The following is a 17,735-nucleotide window of genomic DNA, read 5'->3' on the forward strand; positions in this document are numbered from 1 at the left end:
GTGAGAGGGCATAGGCCGGACTGAGGGACCCCCCCCCCCCCCGCAAGTGTATGAATTTCGTGCACCGGGCCTCTAGTATATAGATATATACAGAAAGACCAGCTTTAACCCACTACTTTGGGTCTAACCTGGCTTATCTGGCTAACCTTCTCCCAACCTTTCTATTCATATTCAGCCTCAGAAACTATGAGGACTAATGAGTTCTGCTGACAACACGTGAGAAAATAACATAGGAGGGGGATGGAGGTCAGAAGAATTTATTTTAAAAGTGTTATATCGGGGGGGGGGGTGGCAGGAGCAGCTGGGGAGAGGTCAATGGGGGAAAAGGGAGATGTATATAATACTTTCAACAATAAATAATTTAAATTAAAAAAGTTCTATATCAGAATAGATTATACTTAGGAAAAAGGTTTCAGGAAAAGTAATATGACACAGAAGGCTACCTAAGGCTAAGGTACAGACATTTTAGAAAAACCTCAAAGGCAAAGATAAGGTTAAATAAAGAAAGGTCACAGAAGCAGCCCCAAACTAGAGAGAACAGGGAATCCCTAAAAAGCTGGGGAAAACTTTCAACACATATTGCAGCCCTCCACTAGATCCTCTGCATTAAGGAGCCTCCTTCAGAGTCCTATAGGCCTGGAAAATAAGCTCTCACATTTCCCCATCACATTTTATCTTCAGATCCTTCTATGTTTACCCATTCATCACTTCCTGGTGACACCTAGTGGTATAATTGGGACCACAGCCCTGAGTCAGGTCTATTCACAAGGTGACTATAGAAAAGGATGAAAATACCATGGCTATACAAGAACAATAAAGTACTGCCCAGAATATAATCTCAAATATAATGGTTTAAATAAATCAAACTCTGTTCAAGCCTTTCTTAATGTGGTTTTCATAATCACCAGTTTGAACAATGTCAGCAGCAGCAAAGTGATAACAGCAGCAGCAGCAGCCTGCCTAATGTCTCTTTGCCATCAGTGGGAAAAGGTGGGCTAGCACACACCCCTATACAATAATTACTTCACCTGATGCTCAACCTCTGTCCAGTGTTTTTAGTCAGCTGTTGAAGACAGTGAAACCTAAACTCAAAAGGCAATGTTCTCTTGGAGTTTTCCAGAAGATTTATGTCACTCAGTGATTCTCAACCCTGACTACTCAGTGAAATCACCTGGAAAACTTTGAAACAAATAGCAATACCTGAATCTCGCCCTCAGACTGAGTTAACAGTCTGAGGCTGGAACTAGGCATCAGGTTTATATACGAACTAGAGGCCCAGTGCATGAATTCGTGTATGGGTGGGGTCCAGCCAGCCCGCCCCAATTGGGGGCGGGCCGGCCGCGGGAGGGGGGCTGAGGGTGGTTGGTGGGCTGGCCCCGTCCCCTGGTTGAACTCGTGGTTGAGGGGACAATTTGCATATTAGCCTTTTATTATATAGGATGCATTTAGTCTATAATTGGATCAAGTCATAGTACCCCTTTCCAGCCAACCCTTCCCCAACTCCTAGGCAACTACTCATCTGTTCTCTGCCCTACCTATGTAGATTTACCTTTTCCAGAATGTTGTATAAATGGAATCACACTGTATATACCCTTTTTGAGCCTGGCTTCTTCACTTAGCACAATGACTTTGAGACTTGCCAATGTTGTTGCATTAACAATAGCTTGTTTTTTTTTTTTTTATTGCTGACTAGTATTCCGGACATGGGTGTACAAGTTTGTTTATCCATTCCCTAGTTGTTTTCCCCAAGTTTTTGATAATTAAATAAAGCTACTACAAACATTCACACACAAGTTTCTTTGAGAACATTAAGTTTTCATTAACTTAGGGTAAATGCCAAGAAACAGAATCACCGAGTAAGTGTATGTTTAGCTGCAGGAAATTGCCAGACTATTTTTCAAAGTGACAGTACCATTTTGTATTCACACATGCAATGCTTACGATTCCATGCTCACCAGCACTTGGTATTGTTTTATTTCAGCAATTCTAATTGGTGGGTATCAATCAATATTTTTAATGGTTGTTGGATATAGTAGCAGTTCATTCACATTCATTACAGTATAGTGTTTCATTATAAGAATATTCCATAGTTTATTTCTCCATTATGCTATCGATGGACATCTGGGCTATTTCCCTGTGACTAAATATACTGTTACAGGGTATATATATGTGCAACTTTAATAAATAATGCCAAATAACTTTCCAAAGTAGTTGTACCAACTTACACTTCTACCCTGACAACTTTTGCTCCACATCCTGGCACATTCAGTATTAATTTTAGCCACTCTGGTGGGTGTGTAGTGCTATTCTATCCTGGTTTTAATTTGCATTTCCCTGATCATGAATGAGGCTGAACAACTTCTGATGGATGTTGAACATTTGGATACAATATCTTGTGAAGTGTCTGGCTCCTGTCCATTTATAAAACTGGGTTATCTTTCTTTTTCTTAACGATTTGGAGTCCTGTAAATATCCAATTATAAGTCCTTCATCAGTTATGTGTAGCAAATATCTTCCACTCTGAGCTTGTCTTTACTCTCCTAATGGTGTCTTTTGATGAACAGAAGTTCGTAATTTTAATGTGATATCAGTATTTTTGTAAGTACCCAGGTAAGGACAAAATTGAAAACAGGGTTGAGAACCACTGCTCTAGCTGCTGGAAGACCAAGCAGCAAGGCGTGTTCACACAGTATAACTCACCAGAGACTTTAAATGCCAGAACCTACAGAAGGACCAAAGCAGGAATCACCAAGTAGCAGGTAAACATCAATGTGATAGGAGGGGAAGAATAGGAAAGGCTCAAACGATATGCCTGAGTCTCTAGGACTAGAGATAAGCAAACCCACCAAAGCATTTCAGATTGTGACTTTGAAACCACAAATTTTCTGAAACAGCTGGATACCAATACATAGGATGAACTATCTGAAGAGCTACTAAATTAACTGAAATTTATATAACTACAACCATCCACATGTTTCATGTGCAAAATAAGCAGTCCTCCAAGGTTGTTGTTTTTTTTCCTAACTTAATTTTAAACTAGAATTGATATTGTTGCAGTTTTTGTACCTGTACTTAAGCTTTCCCTGTCTGGCCATTCCAGCATATAAGAGAGATCATTTTTTGAAGATGGAATGTAGTTCTGAGTTTTGAATTACTAGTAATATCTACCTCTTAAAAAGACTTGGCAAAAGATTTGAGATATAACAATAATATCCTGCACCTAAAATTCAAATCCTTCATCAGGAGAAGAAGGCTGATAAGGCTTCGGGCCAAAAAGAAAAGGAGCATCTGTTAAGAGAGGAAAAAAAAAAAGGGAGGGGAGGGGCTTACTGGTAATAGTTGCTCCATCAAAAACAACCAGTCATTGCTTTTTTTCAAAACTCAGTTACCTCACCAACTGCATCAAAGCTAAGAGGCTTAAACCAGAAAACACTTGGAAGAATAAGGTGCCCACCTTCCCTCTATCTTCTCTATCTGAGACCTGAGAGAGGAGACTTATGGTAACAGCCCTAGAAGAAAGGGCACAAAGCAAACTGGAGAGCAACCCGGGGAGCACTGTCATGTCTGTAGCTGTCACAGGCTGCCTCTATGTCCCTGGGGTTGATGTTCAAGGAACACTCAAATCAGTCAGCTGGTGGCTCCCTAACCCCTCAAAATCTGCTATCCCATAAATGGAACACATCTGTGTTGTACATCATCAAGGCAAGAAGCAACAGACAACCATCTCTATAATACCGTTACTCAAATACCCAACTCTGATGAGGAAAACATCTTTCCCTAAGGATTAAGTTTTGATATAAGCTACTGCAGGGACTTTAAAACTTTGCAGCTATGTCATAGATGTGCATAATTATTATTATTTTAAATCACGCAGCCAGGATAGCAAACTGCTGTGTCCTTCACTAGTATTTGACAATGGGGCTTTGCAGAGAGACTTACTTGAGTTTGAGCCCTGGCTTATTCACTCAACCAGTTATGTAGGAGGCCTTGAGCAAATCAATTTCTCTCTGGGCCTCAGATCCATCTGTCCCCAGAAGGGGTTAAACTATATCATCTCTAAGGTCCCCTTTTCAGTGCCAATTTCTTTTCTCAGAGTGCCTTGCCAAGAGTGCTGAACCAATTTACTTAGCATTTATACAGCCTCTCCTTCAACACAGTGCCAACTCAACTTAACCCAGTGCAGGAAGGTCCTTTCTCCAACAGCTTAAATCTAGCAGTTTTATGCATGAAAAAGGAGGCTGCTGGGCAGGTCTGCAGGACAGTTGTGATATTGTGAATAATAAGCAGCAGCATATATTTGGACTTCACCCCCATTTCTAGCACAGAGCTTCTGAAACCCTTGGAATTTCCTAAGCAGTGATAAGAGATCAAGGTGTCTTTTGTTATGTTAATGAGGTGACTTTGGGACTGTCCCTAGGTCACCTAAGAATGAGGGCTGATTGCCAGGGAGGCTGGAACTTTAATTCCCACCCCTGGATCTCTTGGGAGGGGAGGGCTGGAGGTTGAAGTCATCACTAGTGGCCAATGATTTAATCAATCACACCTCTGTAATGAAGCTTCCATTAATGTGCCCCCCCGCCCCCCCCCCCCCCCAAAAAAAACGGACAGGTTCTGAGGGTTGGTGAACACATGGAGGTGCTGAGAGAACGGTATACCCAGACAGGCATGAAAGTTCCATGCCCCTTCCCACACACCTTGCCCTACACATCTCTTCCAAATAGATGTTCATCTATATCCCTTATCATATCCTTTTAAAAAAAATCTTTTTATTTTTCAATTACAGTTGACATACAATATTTATATTAGTTTCAGGTGATCATCCCAATAAATCTTGTACCCATCTGACACCATACACAGTTATTAGATTATTGACTATATTCCCTATGATGTACTTTATATCCCCGTGACTATTCTGTAAAAATCTATTTGTACTTCTTAATCCCTTCACCTCTTTCATCCATCCCCCCAACCCTGCTATCTGGCAACCATCAAAATGTTTTCTGTATCTATGAGTCTGTTTCTGTTCTGCTTGTTCATTTATTTTATCTTTTAGACTCAATTGTTGATAGGTATTTATATTTATTGCCATTTTACTGTTCATATTTTTTATCTTTTTTTTCTTTTTCTTCTTAAAGACCCTTTAACATTTCTAGTTTGGTGGTGGTGAACTCCTTTAGCCTTTTCTTATCTGGGAAGCTCTTTATATATCCAATTCTAAATGATAGTTTTGCTGGGTAATCTTGGTTGTAGGTCCTTGCTTTTCACAACTTTAATATTTCCTGCCATTTCCTTCTGGCCTGCAAAGTTTCTGTTGAGAAATCAGCTGACAGTCTTATGGAAGCTCTCTTGTAGGTAACTAACTGCTTTTCTCTTGCTGCTTTTAAAATTCTCTGTCTTTAACCTCTGGCATTTTAATTATGATGCCTTGGTGTGGGCCTCTTTGGGTTTATCCAGTTTGTGATTCTGCACTTCCTAGTCTTATATATCTATTTCCTTCAATAAGTTTGGACATTTTCTGCCATTATTTTTTCAAACAGGTTTTCAACTTCTTGCTCTCTCTCTTCTCTGACACCACCATGATGAGAATGTTGGTATGCTTGAAGTTGTCCCAGAAGCTCTTTACACTATCCTCATTTATTTTGGATTCTTTTTTCTTTTTGCTGCTCTGATTGGGTGTTTTCTGAATCACAAATCACTGCACCCTGGCTGGTCTGGCTCAGTGGATAGAGCACTGGCCTGTGGACTGAAGGGTCCCAGGTTTGATTCTGGTCAAGGGCACATGCCTAGGTTGTGGGCTCGATCCCCAGTAGGGGGCATGTAGGAGGCAGCTGATCAATGATTCTCTCTCATCATTGATGTTTCTACCTCTCTCTCCCTCTCCCTTCCTCTCTGAAATCAATTAAAACAAAAACAAATCACTGTTTTGTTTCTCGGTTTCATGTACCCTACTGTTGATTCCCTCCCTGTAAATTATTCTTCATTTCAGTTAGTGTATCCTTCACTTATGACTGGATCTTTTTATGGTTTCCATGTCCTTTTTTATGTTGTTGAAGCTCTCTTTAAGTTCCTCTACTCTTCTCCTAAGTTCATTGAGCATCCCTATAACCAGTGTTTTGAACTCTGCATCTAATAGATTGCTTGTCTCCATTTTGTTTAGTACTTTTCTGGAGTTCTGTTCTTTTCACTTGGAACATATTTCTCTGTTTCCTCATTTTGCAGTCACCCTGTGTTTGTTTCTATGTATTAGGTAGAGGTGCTATGTCTCCCAGGCTTGGGAGAGTGGCCTAATATAGTAAGTGTCTTATAGGAACCAGTGGCACACCTTCCCTGTTCACACAAGCTGGGCACTCCAGGTACACCCGTGTGGGCTGTGTATATCTTCCTGCTGTAATTAAACCTTCATTACTGTTGGCACATCAATGAGAGGGATTTTCCCCCAGGCTGATTGACTGCAAGGACTGGCTGTGACCACCATTGAGGATCAGCTGTTCAGAGGCCTACTCTTCAGAGCAGGACTTATTTCAGCAGGGTTCTAGTGCTCAATGAGTCCACCCCTTGAGTATGCTGTTGTAGAGGTACTTTGAGGTGATCTGAAGTTGTCCACTGGGTACGCTGGATCTGGGGCTTCCTGGGAGGTGCAGGCCAAGGTCAGGGGCTACCCAGCATGACCTACAAAGAGATCTGCAGATGGCTGCTACTTGTGCTGGGCTTGGAGGTGCCCAGGAGAGGCCAAGCTGTGAACATAAGCATGAGTCAAGAAAGGCATTCGTATAGAAAAGCCATCGGAAAGAGTTTGGGTGGTGGGGCAGGGTCTCAGGGAATCACAGGATGTGGGGGAGATGGGAAGCAGTGATAGCGAGGTGATGGAGACTCAGATATGGCTCTGTTGGGGTAGAGCTCAGAAAAGGAACAAAGGCCTCTGCCAGTACTTCTGTCTGGGGGAAAGCTGCCCTTCCAGCTCTTGCCCTGATGACAATTCAGTTCCTCCCTGTATGTTCCTGGTGCCTTTCAAGCTGCTGCCCCAGCGCTGGAGCTCAGAGCAGGTGAGTCTGAGTAAATCCATGCACAGTTCCTTTAAGAGGAGCTGCCTGGGACTCCAGCAACCTCCATGTCACTTAGTCACAAAGCCTTCTGGTTTTTACTGCCAGAAGTTGTGGGGACTTCTCTTCCTGGTACTGGAATCCTGGACTGGGGTCATGGTATGGGTCTGGAACCCCTTGCTCCTCAGGGGAGACTTCTGTGGCTGAGATATCCCTCCCGATTTTTACCTGCCACACACAGGTATGGGACCAGCCAGTCCCACAGTTGGATGTGGCTTCTTCTGTCTATCTTTAGTTGTAGGACTCCCATTCAGCTAGATTTCAGGCAGTTCTGTATGATGGTTGTTCTGTAATTTAGTTGTAATTTTTATGTGGTTGTGAAGGATATAGGTACTGTGCCTATTTATGCACCATCTTAACAGGAAACCCTCCTATCTGTATATATAAAAGGCTAATATGCAAAGTGTCCCCTCGGGAGTTCGACCAGGAGCTCAATCGCTCACTATGACGTGCGCTGACCACCAGGGGGTGGTGTGGAACATGGTGGGCGACCAGCAGTGGTGGCAGGATGCTGAGGGAGCGAGGGAAGGAGGAGGCAAGGAGGTAGGGAACCGCACGGTGGTGGCGTGGAGGCAGCAAGGGAAGGAGGAGGCGGGGAGGCGGGGAGGCAGGGAACCTGATCGGCCCCGATTGCTGGCCAGGCCTAGGGATCCTACCCATGCACAAATTTCATGCACCAGGCCTCTAATCCTTTTATAATAAACTGGTAAATGTAAGTAAATGTTTCTGTGTGTCACTCTAGTTAATTAATTGAATCCATAGGGGAAGGAGGTCTTGGGAACCTCTGATTTATAGCCAGCTGGTCAGAAGTACACGTAACAACCTGGACTTGCAACTGATATCTGAAGTCCAAGGAAGGGGTCCTTGGAACCTCCAATCTATAGCTAGTTGATCAGAAGCACAGGTGTTAACCTGGGCTCTCGATTGGAATCCAAAGTGGAGGATGGGCTTGTAGAGCTGAGCCCTTTACCTGTAGGATTTGATGCCATCGTCAGGTAGATAGGTAGATAGTGTCAGAATTGTAGGACACCCAGCTGGTGTCTCCAGCATTGCTTGATGGTGTGGGGATAATCCTCTCCACATGTAGGAATTCATTTCAGAACCATTTAATTTCATCTAATTTTTATTAATCCTCAAACAAAAATCTTCACTAGATTCCCTTCAAGTGACAAAGGGCCAATTCCCCTAATAACTTAGTCTAGTTTCTGGAGCAAACCTACTGCCGCAATTCAGGTGTTCCTTTCAGAGTAACTAACTTCAAGTCCTTAAAAATTACTTTGACATAATCTAATCTCTGGCAGCATACAGAAGTGGTTGTTTCTGGGGAAGATAACTGGGTGGTTAGGGGAGATGATATATTTTTGAATCTTTAAATTTTATACCATGTATTATCTGTACAAAAAAAAAGCAATTTAAAAATGAACAAAAAGCCAATGAAAGTCATTAGGCATCTATGGATTCCTGTTACCTTGTTGTCCATAATTGTCCACTGGCCCTCCGTGTTCTGCTTCAAAACACAGTGGTTTCGGGAAATCATCAGAGGGCAGAGTTTTGATACCAGTTGGTATGTGACACCAAATCCTCTCCCTAAAGTCACCTAGGAAGACAACAACAATATAAGAGACACCATCAACCATTGTGCTGAAAAGGGAGGTCCTTTTGACAATCTTGTCAACCAGTGGTGTACACGTGTCCTGACATGAAACCAGACTCCCATGAAACCCACACAGCTCAGCAGCTATCCTCCTTCAGCTGCCATGGGAGCCACCAGGAAGAAAAAGGCAAGAAGCTGTGACAAGAAGAGACAGCTGAATGCATTTACTCATGGAACGTCAGGGTTGGTAGGACTCTGAAATGAGATGGAGAAATTCTTTCTATACACCCTCATCAACTAGTCTTAAACACTGCCAAGAACTACAGCCTCTATGTAAGACAATCTGTCCAATTTTTTAATGGCTCAGACTTGGCATCTTTCTCATTATAAATTCCATCCATTGGCTCTGGCTCTGCCATGGGCACTATCAGAAAATCTCCAATTCCCCTCCCACATGACAGCTATAGTGCCTATCAAATCTAACTCTCATGGCATAGGTTTGAGTCTCTTTGCTATCTTAACAGTATATTTTTATTCCTGGATGCCATTATAAGAAAAATAAACTTAATTTCTATTACACAGTCGAATCCAAGTATCAGTTTCCAAGTTCTAAATATCATCACTGGAGCATATAAATTGCATTAGCTTTCATAGCAGATCTATCACACAATGTACCCTCAGGCTTAGGAATGATTAAATTTCTTGGTCTGACCCTCCCCTAAGAATTGCATGTGAAGTCACGTCTCTTGACTAGTTGGTAAATCTGGACTCACGTGAAGGACCTTACATTGGTTCCTATTAAACTTCATCTTGTTAGTTCAACCTATCACATGAGCTTGTCAAGACCTTTATGAATTTTTAATCTGCCATCAGATAAACTCAATATTAGTTTCACCAAACGAATATGATGCCTGTGTACTTTCATTCAAGACACAGATAGAAGATTGAAAGAGGACGTAGCCAAAGACAAAGCTCTCAGGAATGCCTAGTAAACATTCTACCACACATTCTGGATATACCCTTCAACCAGTTGTAATTCAACCAAAGTCTTTGCATCAAGTCCATACTTTCCATCTTATCCACAAGGACAGCATGAGAGTCCCTGGAAAAGCTTGCAAAGAGGTCCCAATTGACATCTACCATACTTTCCTGATGGACCAGTCTAGTTCATAATAACCCTGTTGAGGAAGAAAATGCAATTTTTCTGAGATCGAGATCTTGGAATTTCCTGCTTATTCTTCTTGGAGCACAAGCCACCTCTTTAATGACCCATACCACAACCTTACCTGAGAACATTACACCAAATGATCTGTGGTTTTCTAAAAGCTGTCCTCTTTGCTCCTTTTGAAAATCTTTCAGGATCATGCCTGTCCTCCTCAGTCCCTCAAAGACCAAATGACTTTGCTTGCTCCATCTTTTCTTCCCCATAGACTTTCACCTCAGTAACTGACACTATCATCCAATCATTGCTTAGCCCAAAGCTCAGGAGCTATCTTTGATTCTTCTCTTTCCCTCATTCCCACATTCAAATCATCAGCAAATTCTACTAGTTGTAATTTAGTATGTCCTATATCTCTTCACTTCTATCTCTATGGCCACTATTTTAGTCAAAACAACCTGGCTTCCTCCAGTTATGCTGTTTTTACTTTTGCACTAGTCCTCTTAAACTTTATTCTTCAAACAGCAGCTGGGGGTAATGTAAAAACTTTGTATCAGATCATTTCCTCTTTCCTTAAAAGTCTCCAAACTTTCTTCCATAGCTCATAAGGCCCTGAATGTCCTAATCCCCTCCACCTCTTTGGTCTTATCTCATACCATGATCAGAAACACTCACCGCTACCTTTCCACTTGTCCGGCTCTGCTTAGAACACTCTCCTCTCAGACATTTGTATGGGCTCCTTCTCATCTTTCACTTTTCAGCTCCCCAGAGGCCAACCCTGATTACTCTCTCGAAAGTTGCTGCCTGTTCCCTACCCGCCTCCATCCTACTCCATTGCATTCCTTTATGTTATTAGCATGCATTTATCACAATCCAAAACTAACTTGTTCGTTTTATTTATTTCTGTCTCCCTCTTACTAGAATATAAATTTCATGAGCCGGGACCTTATCTGTCTTGTGTACCACCGCATTTCTGTACCTGACATGGTACTCAGTAAATGTCTGAGAATGAATGTAATAAAGAGATCTTGCTTATGCATCCTCCCAGATTCTAAAATGGGTGCTTTTTAGGTCAGAAGTTGGAAACTGGGTTAAGCCACTGGAAACTATGGAGCAACTTGCAGTCAGGAACTCTTAAAATCTGACTTGTTGCCCTTAAATATTTTGTAGTGACCACTTTTACCAAAACCTTAAGTCCAAAGTTTTGCAGTTCTTTGATGGTTTGTCAGAAATTCCATTAATTGGCCTGGCTATGGTGGCTCAGTGGTTGAGCATTGACCTATGAACCAGGAGATTACGGTTTGATTCCTGGTCGGGGGACATGCTTGGGTTGTGGGCTCAATTTCCAGTGTGGGGCATACAGGAGGCAGCTGATCAATGACTCTCTCATCATTGATGTTTCCATCTCTCTCCCTCTCATTCCTCTCTGAAATCAATAAAAAAATATATATATTTTAAATCCATTAATTATAGAAGTTCCTCTGAATTAATATATGTATATATCCTTTAAAAATTGAATATTTAAGGATTTATCATCAACCATATTCAGTAAGAATTCCCATTTAGGAAGCTTTATTTCTAATAAAGGAAGTATTCCATATTCCATTTTAATACTTGAGGGGAGAACCATATTGCCATTGTAAGTAGCCTGGAAAAAGTAATACAGAAAAGGGAAATGAGTGCAATTTTTCTGAAATTGCCTCCTACAGGCTCTGTATCTAGAAAAGGAAGGATACACTCCTTTTGTTTCTTTTTAATCCTCACCTGAAGACATTTTTCCATTGATTTTTAAAAAGTGGAAGAGAGAGGGAAAGACAGAGAGAAACATCGACTGGTTGCCTTCTGCATGCACCCTGACTAGGGCCCAGGAAGGGGAGGAGCCTGAAATTGAGGTACAAGGTACTGGCCCTGACCAGAATCAAACCTGGGACTCTTTGGTCTGCAGGCAACACTCTATCCACTGAGCTAAACCAGCTAGGGTAGAAACACTCTTTTTGGTCCTTCTCTTCACTGGCCCTAAAATTTACATTAGTAAACCATGGCTCAACAGCCTGAAGTGAGCTTATCTGGATATCTCAGCATCATTTGTTAACACAAAACTAAATTTCCAGTGGGAATTGAGTGCCAACAAACTACCAGCTCCTATGTTGGGGTTGTTTTTATTTGCTGTACAACAGTTTTGCAAAGCTTTGAGCTTACTGAGATCATTGGTCTACAAGATTATCTTGTCCTTACCCACCTTTACCAATCCTATCACTTTCCTCCTGGGAATGGCTCCTGTTTCCCAGATGACCATCCTTTCCCTTTTCCAACCCTCTCAGTGCAAAAAGTTTTGTGAAAATCAAACACAAGAGAAGAAAGAACAAGGAAAAAATGAAGATACTATGATTTTCCCCAAAGGCCTACATACTTATATGACCAGGAAACTAGATAATTTGCAATAAATATCTCTAATTTGTTTTTTCAAAAAATGCTCTGGTTTAAGAAATTTAAAGACATAGATTCAGGCAGACAATTTACTACAGTATTCCCTACAGTGAAATGAGAGGAACCTTGTTTTATCATTTAATCTGTGAAATCTGAGACTGTGAAGTGAACTAGGAAGGCAGGAAATTGACCTTACACTGCTGTTATAATTAAATGACACCAGCATACCTCTTAAAGCCATGTGCACATCAGCTTGTGCTATGGTTTCGGCCTATTACAATAAGTAAGACTTCACCTCTTGGCTTTCACTCAGGCCTCTCTTCATACATACTGCAGGCTATGCTCCAACTACTTCCTAACACACCCCAACCTTGAACACATCCAGGCCTGGCAGGCCTCTCCACCACACATGACTGTGAGACAAGCCAATCCTCCTACCTGCTTTCGCCATTCACTCTGGCATCTGTTGGCCTCTCCCCAGAGAAGCGACCCCACACAAAATTATCCAACAGTTTAAAATATGTATAGGAATGCTTTTCAGATATTTTGCCTTGGCTGTAGGTGTTTTAATTCTTTCTGTCCTCCCCTCCCCTCATCAAGACCCCCAGTATTACCAAGCTATTCAGAAGTAATAAATTAATCCACAGCAATTTAATCTGAAAAATGAGTTAACACTTGACCTCTAAGTACCTTATAGAACTGTGTGTGGGAGCATAGTACATGTGTAGGGCTCAGATGAGGTAATTATGCGAAAGCCCCAACCCTATGCAAATATAGTTATTATTCAGGTGTTGGAATCTTCATTTGTGAAACTTCCCAAAGGCATATGATTTTGGAAAGGGCAGTGCAGGGAAAGGTAAATGTGCATTCGCTAAAAGAATGAATGCCTAATGTGGACTCTTGGGTATTGACACCTGGAGAGAAGAGGGGTTTGGGGGCAGAAGTGTCTTCTGATGTTCTCCAAATCACAGCATACAAGTAACCCTTTAAAACCCCTACCCTAGCAACATTTAAGGCTGGACCTGAATCCCTCCTCTGCATTGAGGAACCATTGCTCTAAGACAGCACTAAACAATCCACATCTTGGCACTTGATCATTCATGCCTGCCTCAATGTTCTCAGACTGCTTTACTGTGTGTAAAATCCTTTTTCCTCATTCAGCCATAGACTCCTTGAGAGCATAAGTCCTTATTATTTGGCTCCCTTATAATACACTAAACAATGTAAGTACTCAATAAGTACCTGGAAGACTGAATTGAGACTATGCAGTTGATAGGAAAATCTAATTAAACATGCATACGTAATGATGAAAGACTTCTTTGTCTTTCATAGAAATTATTTCCAAGACCCAAAGGTTCCAGTCCCAACCAGTCCTGACCCGGCTCCCTCCTCCCTCTTCCTCGCCCTCCTTAGAACCCCACATTCCAAACGGCCTCCAGGAGAAACTGCCTCCCCTCTCCTGGGGTTTTATTTTGCATTTATGGCCGCATTGGGGAATGGCATCAGCAGCTTCTGCCGTTTCCCAATCCCTGTCACGACCCAGCTCGGGGTCCCGCTCGGCAGCACCGAGTCTCACAGGAGAAGCATGGCCCGTCCCACCGCGCCCATTCCCCTCAGGAGTTAGAAAAGAGGCTTTTTTACATTAAAGTTTGAGCAATTTGACTCAAAACTCGCAACTGTTTTCAAAATAAACTAGAGAAAGTTCACGCTCTCCGCGCAAGTTGGGTTCACGGTTCCGCCGCCCGCGCAGTGCTCCGCGCGACCCAAACTGGGGCTGCCCGTCCCCCATAAGTCGCCTCCTTCCCCAAAACCCAGTGGGTCCTCACGTCCTCTGCACCCACCTGCCCGGCTCCTCCCGGCCTGGGCTCCTGGCTCGCCTCAGGCCCTTTCCCCTCTCAGGGTCCCCACTTTCCCCTCAGACGCACGCACCGCAGCCCCTGTCTCCCTCCCCAGCCCTGCGCGCCTCTCCCCGTCCCGCTCCCACCTCTTCCCATTCATCCTCGGCTCCCCTGCGCCTCCCCCGCGGCCCGCGCACCTCGCTCCCGTCCTCCAGCAGCAGCCACTCCGCGTCCATGCCCACGCGCCGCAGGCACCAGCTGCGGCCCCCGGGGTGCTCCCGCCGAGCCCGGGAGCCGGGGTCCCCCATGGCCCTCGGCCCCGGCCCGCCGTCAGCACGCAGCCAGCCCCCGGCCGGGTTCCGGCCGCCGCGCCGCTTCTCTGACAACACAGCCACACAACAGGCAGAAGTAATCGCTCTGCGCTCGCGATCGGCACGAACTCCCGCCCAGCCCGCCCCCGCCGCCAGCGGAGCCACTGCGCCTGCGCGGGAGGAAGGCGGACTCCCGCAGGTGCACCCTTAGTGCAGCGTGGGTGTTGGGTCATCTAACTCTGGAGGCGCACCCTCCTCGCCCTTCCTAGACCACCCTCCCTCCCCCCACCCCCGTTCTAGCCGCACTAAACTGGAACCTCTTCTCACCTTTTCTTTCTCTCTCTCTTTTTAAAAACATATATATTTTTATTGATTTCAGAGAGGGAGGGAGAGAGAAACATCAACCATGAGAGTCATTTATTGGCTGCCTCCTGGGGATCCAGCAGCAACCTGGGCATGTGCCCTTGATCGGAATCAACTCGGACCCTTCAGTCCCCAGGCCAATGCTCTATCCCGAGTCAAAGCGGCTGCGGCTTTTTTTTTTTTTTTTTTTTTTTTACATTTGCTTCATGACGTTTTCCATAAAACTGTAACCAACTTTTAAACGTTAAACTTGTGATAATTTTAAAATGTTAAGCCTGTTCCTAAGTGGTATATATTTCGCATGATTTCCTTTTACTACCGGATTTTTTCTTCTTTTTAAATAAAACTCACACTAGGAAAATCTATCCAGTCAGATAGATTTCTGGCCAGTGTAGCTCAGTGGTTGGAGGTTGGCCAGCGCGGGAAGGGTAGTGGGTTGATCCCCATCAAGGGCCACATACCTGGGTTGTGTGTTTGATCCTGGCCCTGGTGGAGGCGTGGGAGGCAACTCTTACATAACGTTTCTCTTGAACTCTCTTCACCCCTCTTCCCCTTTTTTCCACTCTCTAAAAATAAAGGGAGAATTAGCAAAACAAAATAAGAAATCGGTTACTTGAGGCTTAGGCGTGGGAGCCACTATGGAGTGCAAATAGACTTGAGAGAATTTTGGAAAGTGCTAGAAATTTTCTAAAACTGAATTGTAGTTATGATTGCACAGTTGCATACGTTTACTAAAGTCATTAAACATACATACACTTCCAATGTATGAATTTTATGGTATGTAAATTATCCTTAATAAACCTGTTATTTGTGTGTGTGTGTTAATCCTCACCTAAGGATATTTTTCTATTGATTTTTAGAGAGCGTGGAAGGGAGGGGGAGAGACAGAGAGAAACATGGATGTTAGAGACACATTGATTGGTTACCTCCCACCCACCACCCTCCCGCCCCCTCCTCCCCCACCCACCAGCGCTGGGGATTGAGCCTGCAGCCAAGGTACCTGCCTTTGACTGGGAATTGAACCCGTGGCCCACCAGTCCGCAGGCCAATGCTCTATCCACTGAGCCAAACTGGCTAGGGCATAAAGCTGTCAATTGAAAAACGAACAAAAAAACCTCAAAGTCCTTGCTTTGATTCTTCAATATAATGTGGTAGCTGCTCCCTATAGTGAGTACCTCTGTGACAATTCAATGTCTCATTTTGTCTTTTCAATTTTCCAATATCTGGTTAATGATTTTTTTAAATTCTGTTGGGAGGAAAGACATATATTAAATAAGTTATACAAAGTATAATAGTAAATGGCTAACATTTATGGAGAGCTAAGTGCCAACAACTGGGCCAAGCTCCCTACATTATCTTATTTGCTTGCCCCTCACGAATAATATGATGATAGTGGTTACAATTATAATTCCTATTTTAGGGATGGTGAGAAAAGAGGCACAGAGAGGTTTAGAAGTCTTCTCAAAGTAAAAATTAAATGGTGGAGTAGGATTCCAATTGAAGTCTGTTTCCAGAACCTAATTTCCTAACCATGGCTACAACCAATCTGTGTGGCATTGTCAGATCAAGAATTTCGGCCTGTGATGTCACAAAGGGTTAGGAAAATTGGTGGGTACCATAACTGCGCCCTCAAACAGACGCTTCCCTAAGCTTTGCATGGGTGTCTGTCGGTGCCTGCACCCCGCCTTAGTGCTCTGTTCCAGGATCAGCCAGAGGGCCTAGAAGCCACCCTGACATTTACCTGGCATGTCTCCTGAGGCTCTTCTGGGCTGTGACAGTTTCTGACTTTTTTTTGTTTTTGATGACTTTGAGGAGTACTGGTTGGGTATTTTGTAGAATGTCCCACAACTGGGATGTGTCTGACTTTTTCTTGTTATTAGACTAAGACTATAGGTTTTGGGGAGGAAGACCACAAAGATAAAATGCCATTCTCATCAGATCATATTAAGATTACAAGCTTTCAACACAAATGCTTACTGTTGATGTTAAGCTCAATCATGTGGCTTAGGTGTGTGAAGTTGCTCTTTTCCCCTTCCCCATAATGTACTCTGTGAAAAGAAGTCATTGTGCACAGCCCACACTTCAGAAGGAGTTCCACTAAGTTATTTGAAATTCTTCTGCATAGGAGATTTGTCTCTTCTCCCCCATTTATTCATCAAATTATATATTTATATCAATATGGACTCATAGATATTTATTTTATAGTTTGGGTTATAATCCAGTACCACTTCATTTATTTTGTTACTCAGATTGTTCGTACTATAGCTACATTGTCCAAAGACATAACTCCCATCATATATTTTATTGAGCAGTTCCTTACTTTCTGGCACAAGATGTTCTAGACCTAGAATCAGCCATTTCTCCAAGGATCTCTGGTTCCTTTTCTTGGAAATCTAGAGGCCCTGTGCACAAAATTTGTGCACTGGAGGGGGGTCCTTCAGCCCAGCCTGTGCCCTCTTGCAGTCTGAGACCCCTCAGGGGATATCCACCTGCCAGCTTATGCCCGCTTCCTGGGGGAAGCAGGCCTAAGCCGGCAGTCAGACATCCCTCTTGCAGTCCAGGATCCTTGCTCCTTACTGCCCGCCTGCTTGCTGCTCCTTAGTGCTGCTGCAGAGGTGGGAGAGGCTCCCGCAACCGCTGCTGCACTTGCCTTCTGTGAGCCCGGCTTCTGGCTGAGCGAGGCTCCCACTGTGGGAGTGCATTGACCACCAGGGGGCAGCTCCTGTATTGAGTGTCTGCCCCCTGGTGATCAGTGCACATCATAGCAACTGGTCATTCCACCGTAACGGTTCATTATATAGACTAGAGGCCCGGTGCACGAAATTCATGCATGGGGGTGTGTCTCCCTCAGCCCAGCCTGCACCCTCTCCAATCTGGGACCCCTCGAGGGATGTCCGACTGCCTGTTTAGGCCTGATCCTGGTGGGATTGGGCCTAAATGGGC

The 17,735-nt window shown here is 43.6% G+C and overlaps 1 protein-coding gene across 7 annotated transcripts in view; it reads right to left on the reverse strand.

Moving 5' to 3' along the window:
• The window catches only part of RNF8 (ring finger protein 8), a 37,540-nt gene extending 23,042 nt beyond the window's left edge, over positions 1 to 14,498 (reverse strand). For 6 of the 7 annotated variants that reach the window (XM_080664502.1, XM_080664505.1, XM_080664503.1 and 3 more), the window contains exons 1-2: positions 14,316 to 14,496; positions 8,569 to 8,697 (exon numbers count right to left, since the gene is read on the reverse strand). In XM_080664502.1, the coding sequence (XP_080520628.1) occupies positions 8,569 to 8,697; positions 14,316 to 14,426 (240 nt within the window). In that variant the 5' untranslated portion in view covers positions 14,427 to 14,496. Of the gene's footprint in view, positions 1 to 8,568; positions 8,698 to 14,315 lie in introns of all 7 variants that reach the window. The other variant, XM_080664504.1, reaches the window with a different exon arrangement.
• Positions 14,499 to 17,735: the final 3,237 nt, after the last annotated feature.

Source organism: Plecotus auritus (assembly GCF_963455305.1).
Source record: "Plecotus auritus genome assembly, chromosome: 4".
Classification (NCBI taxonomy): Eukaryota; Metazoa; Chordata; class Mammalia; order Chiroptera; family Vespertilionidae; genus Plecotus; species Plecotus auritus.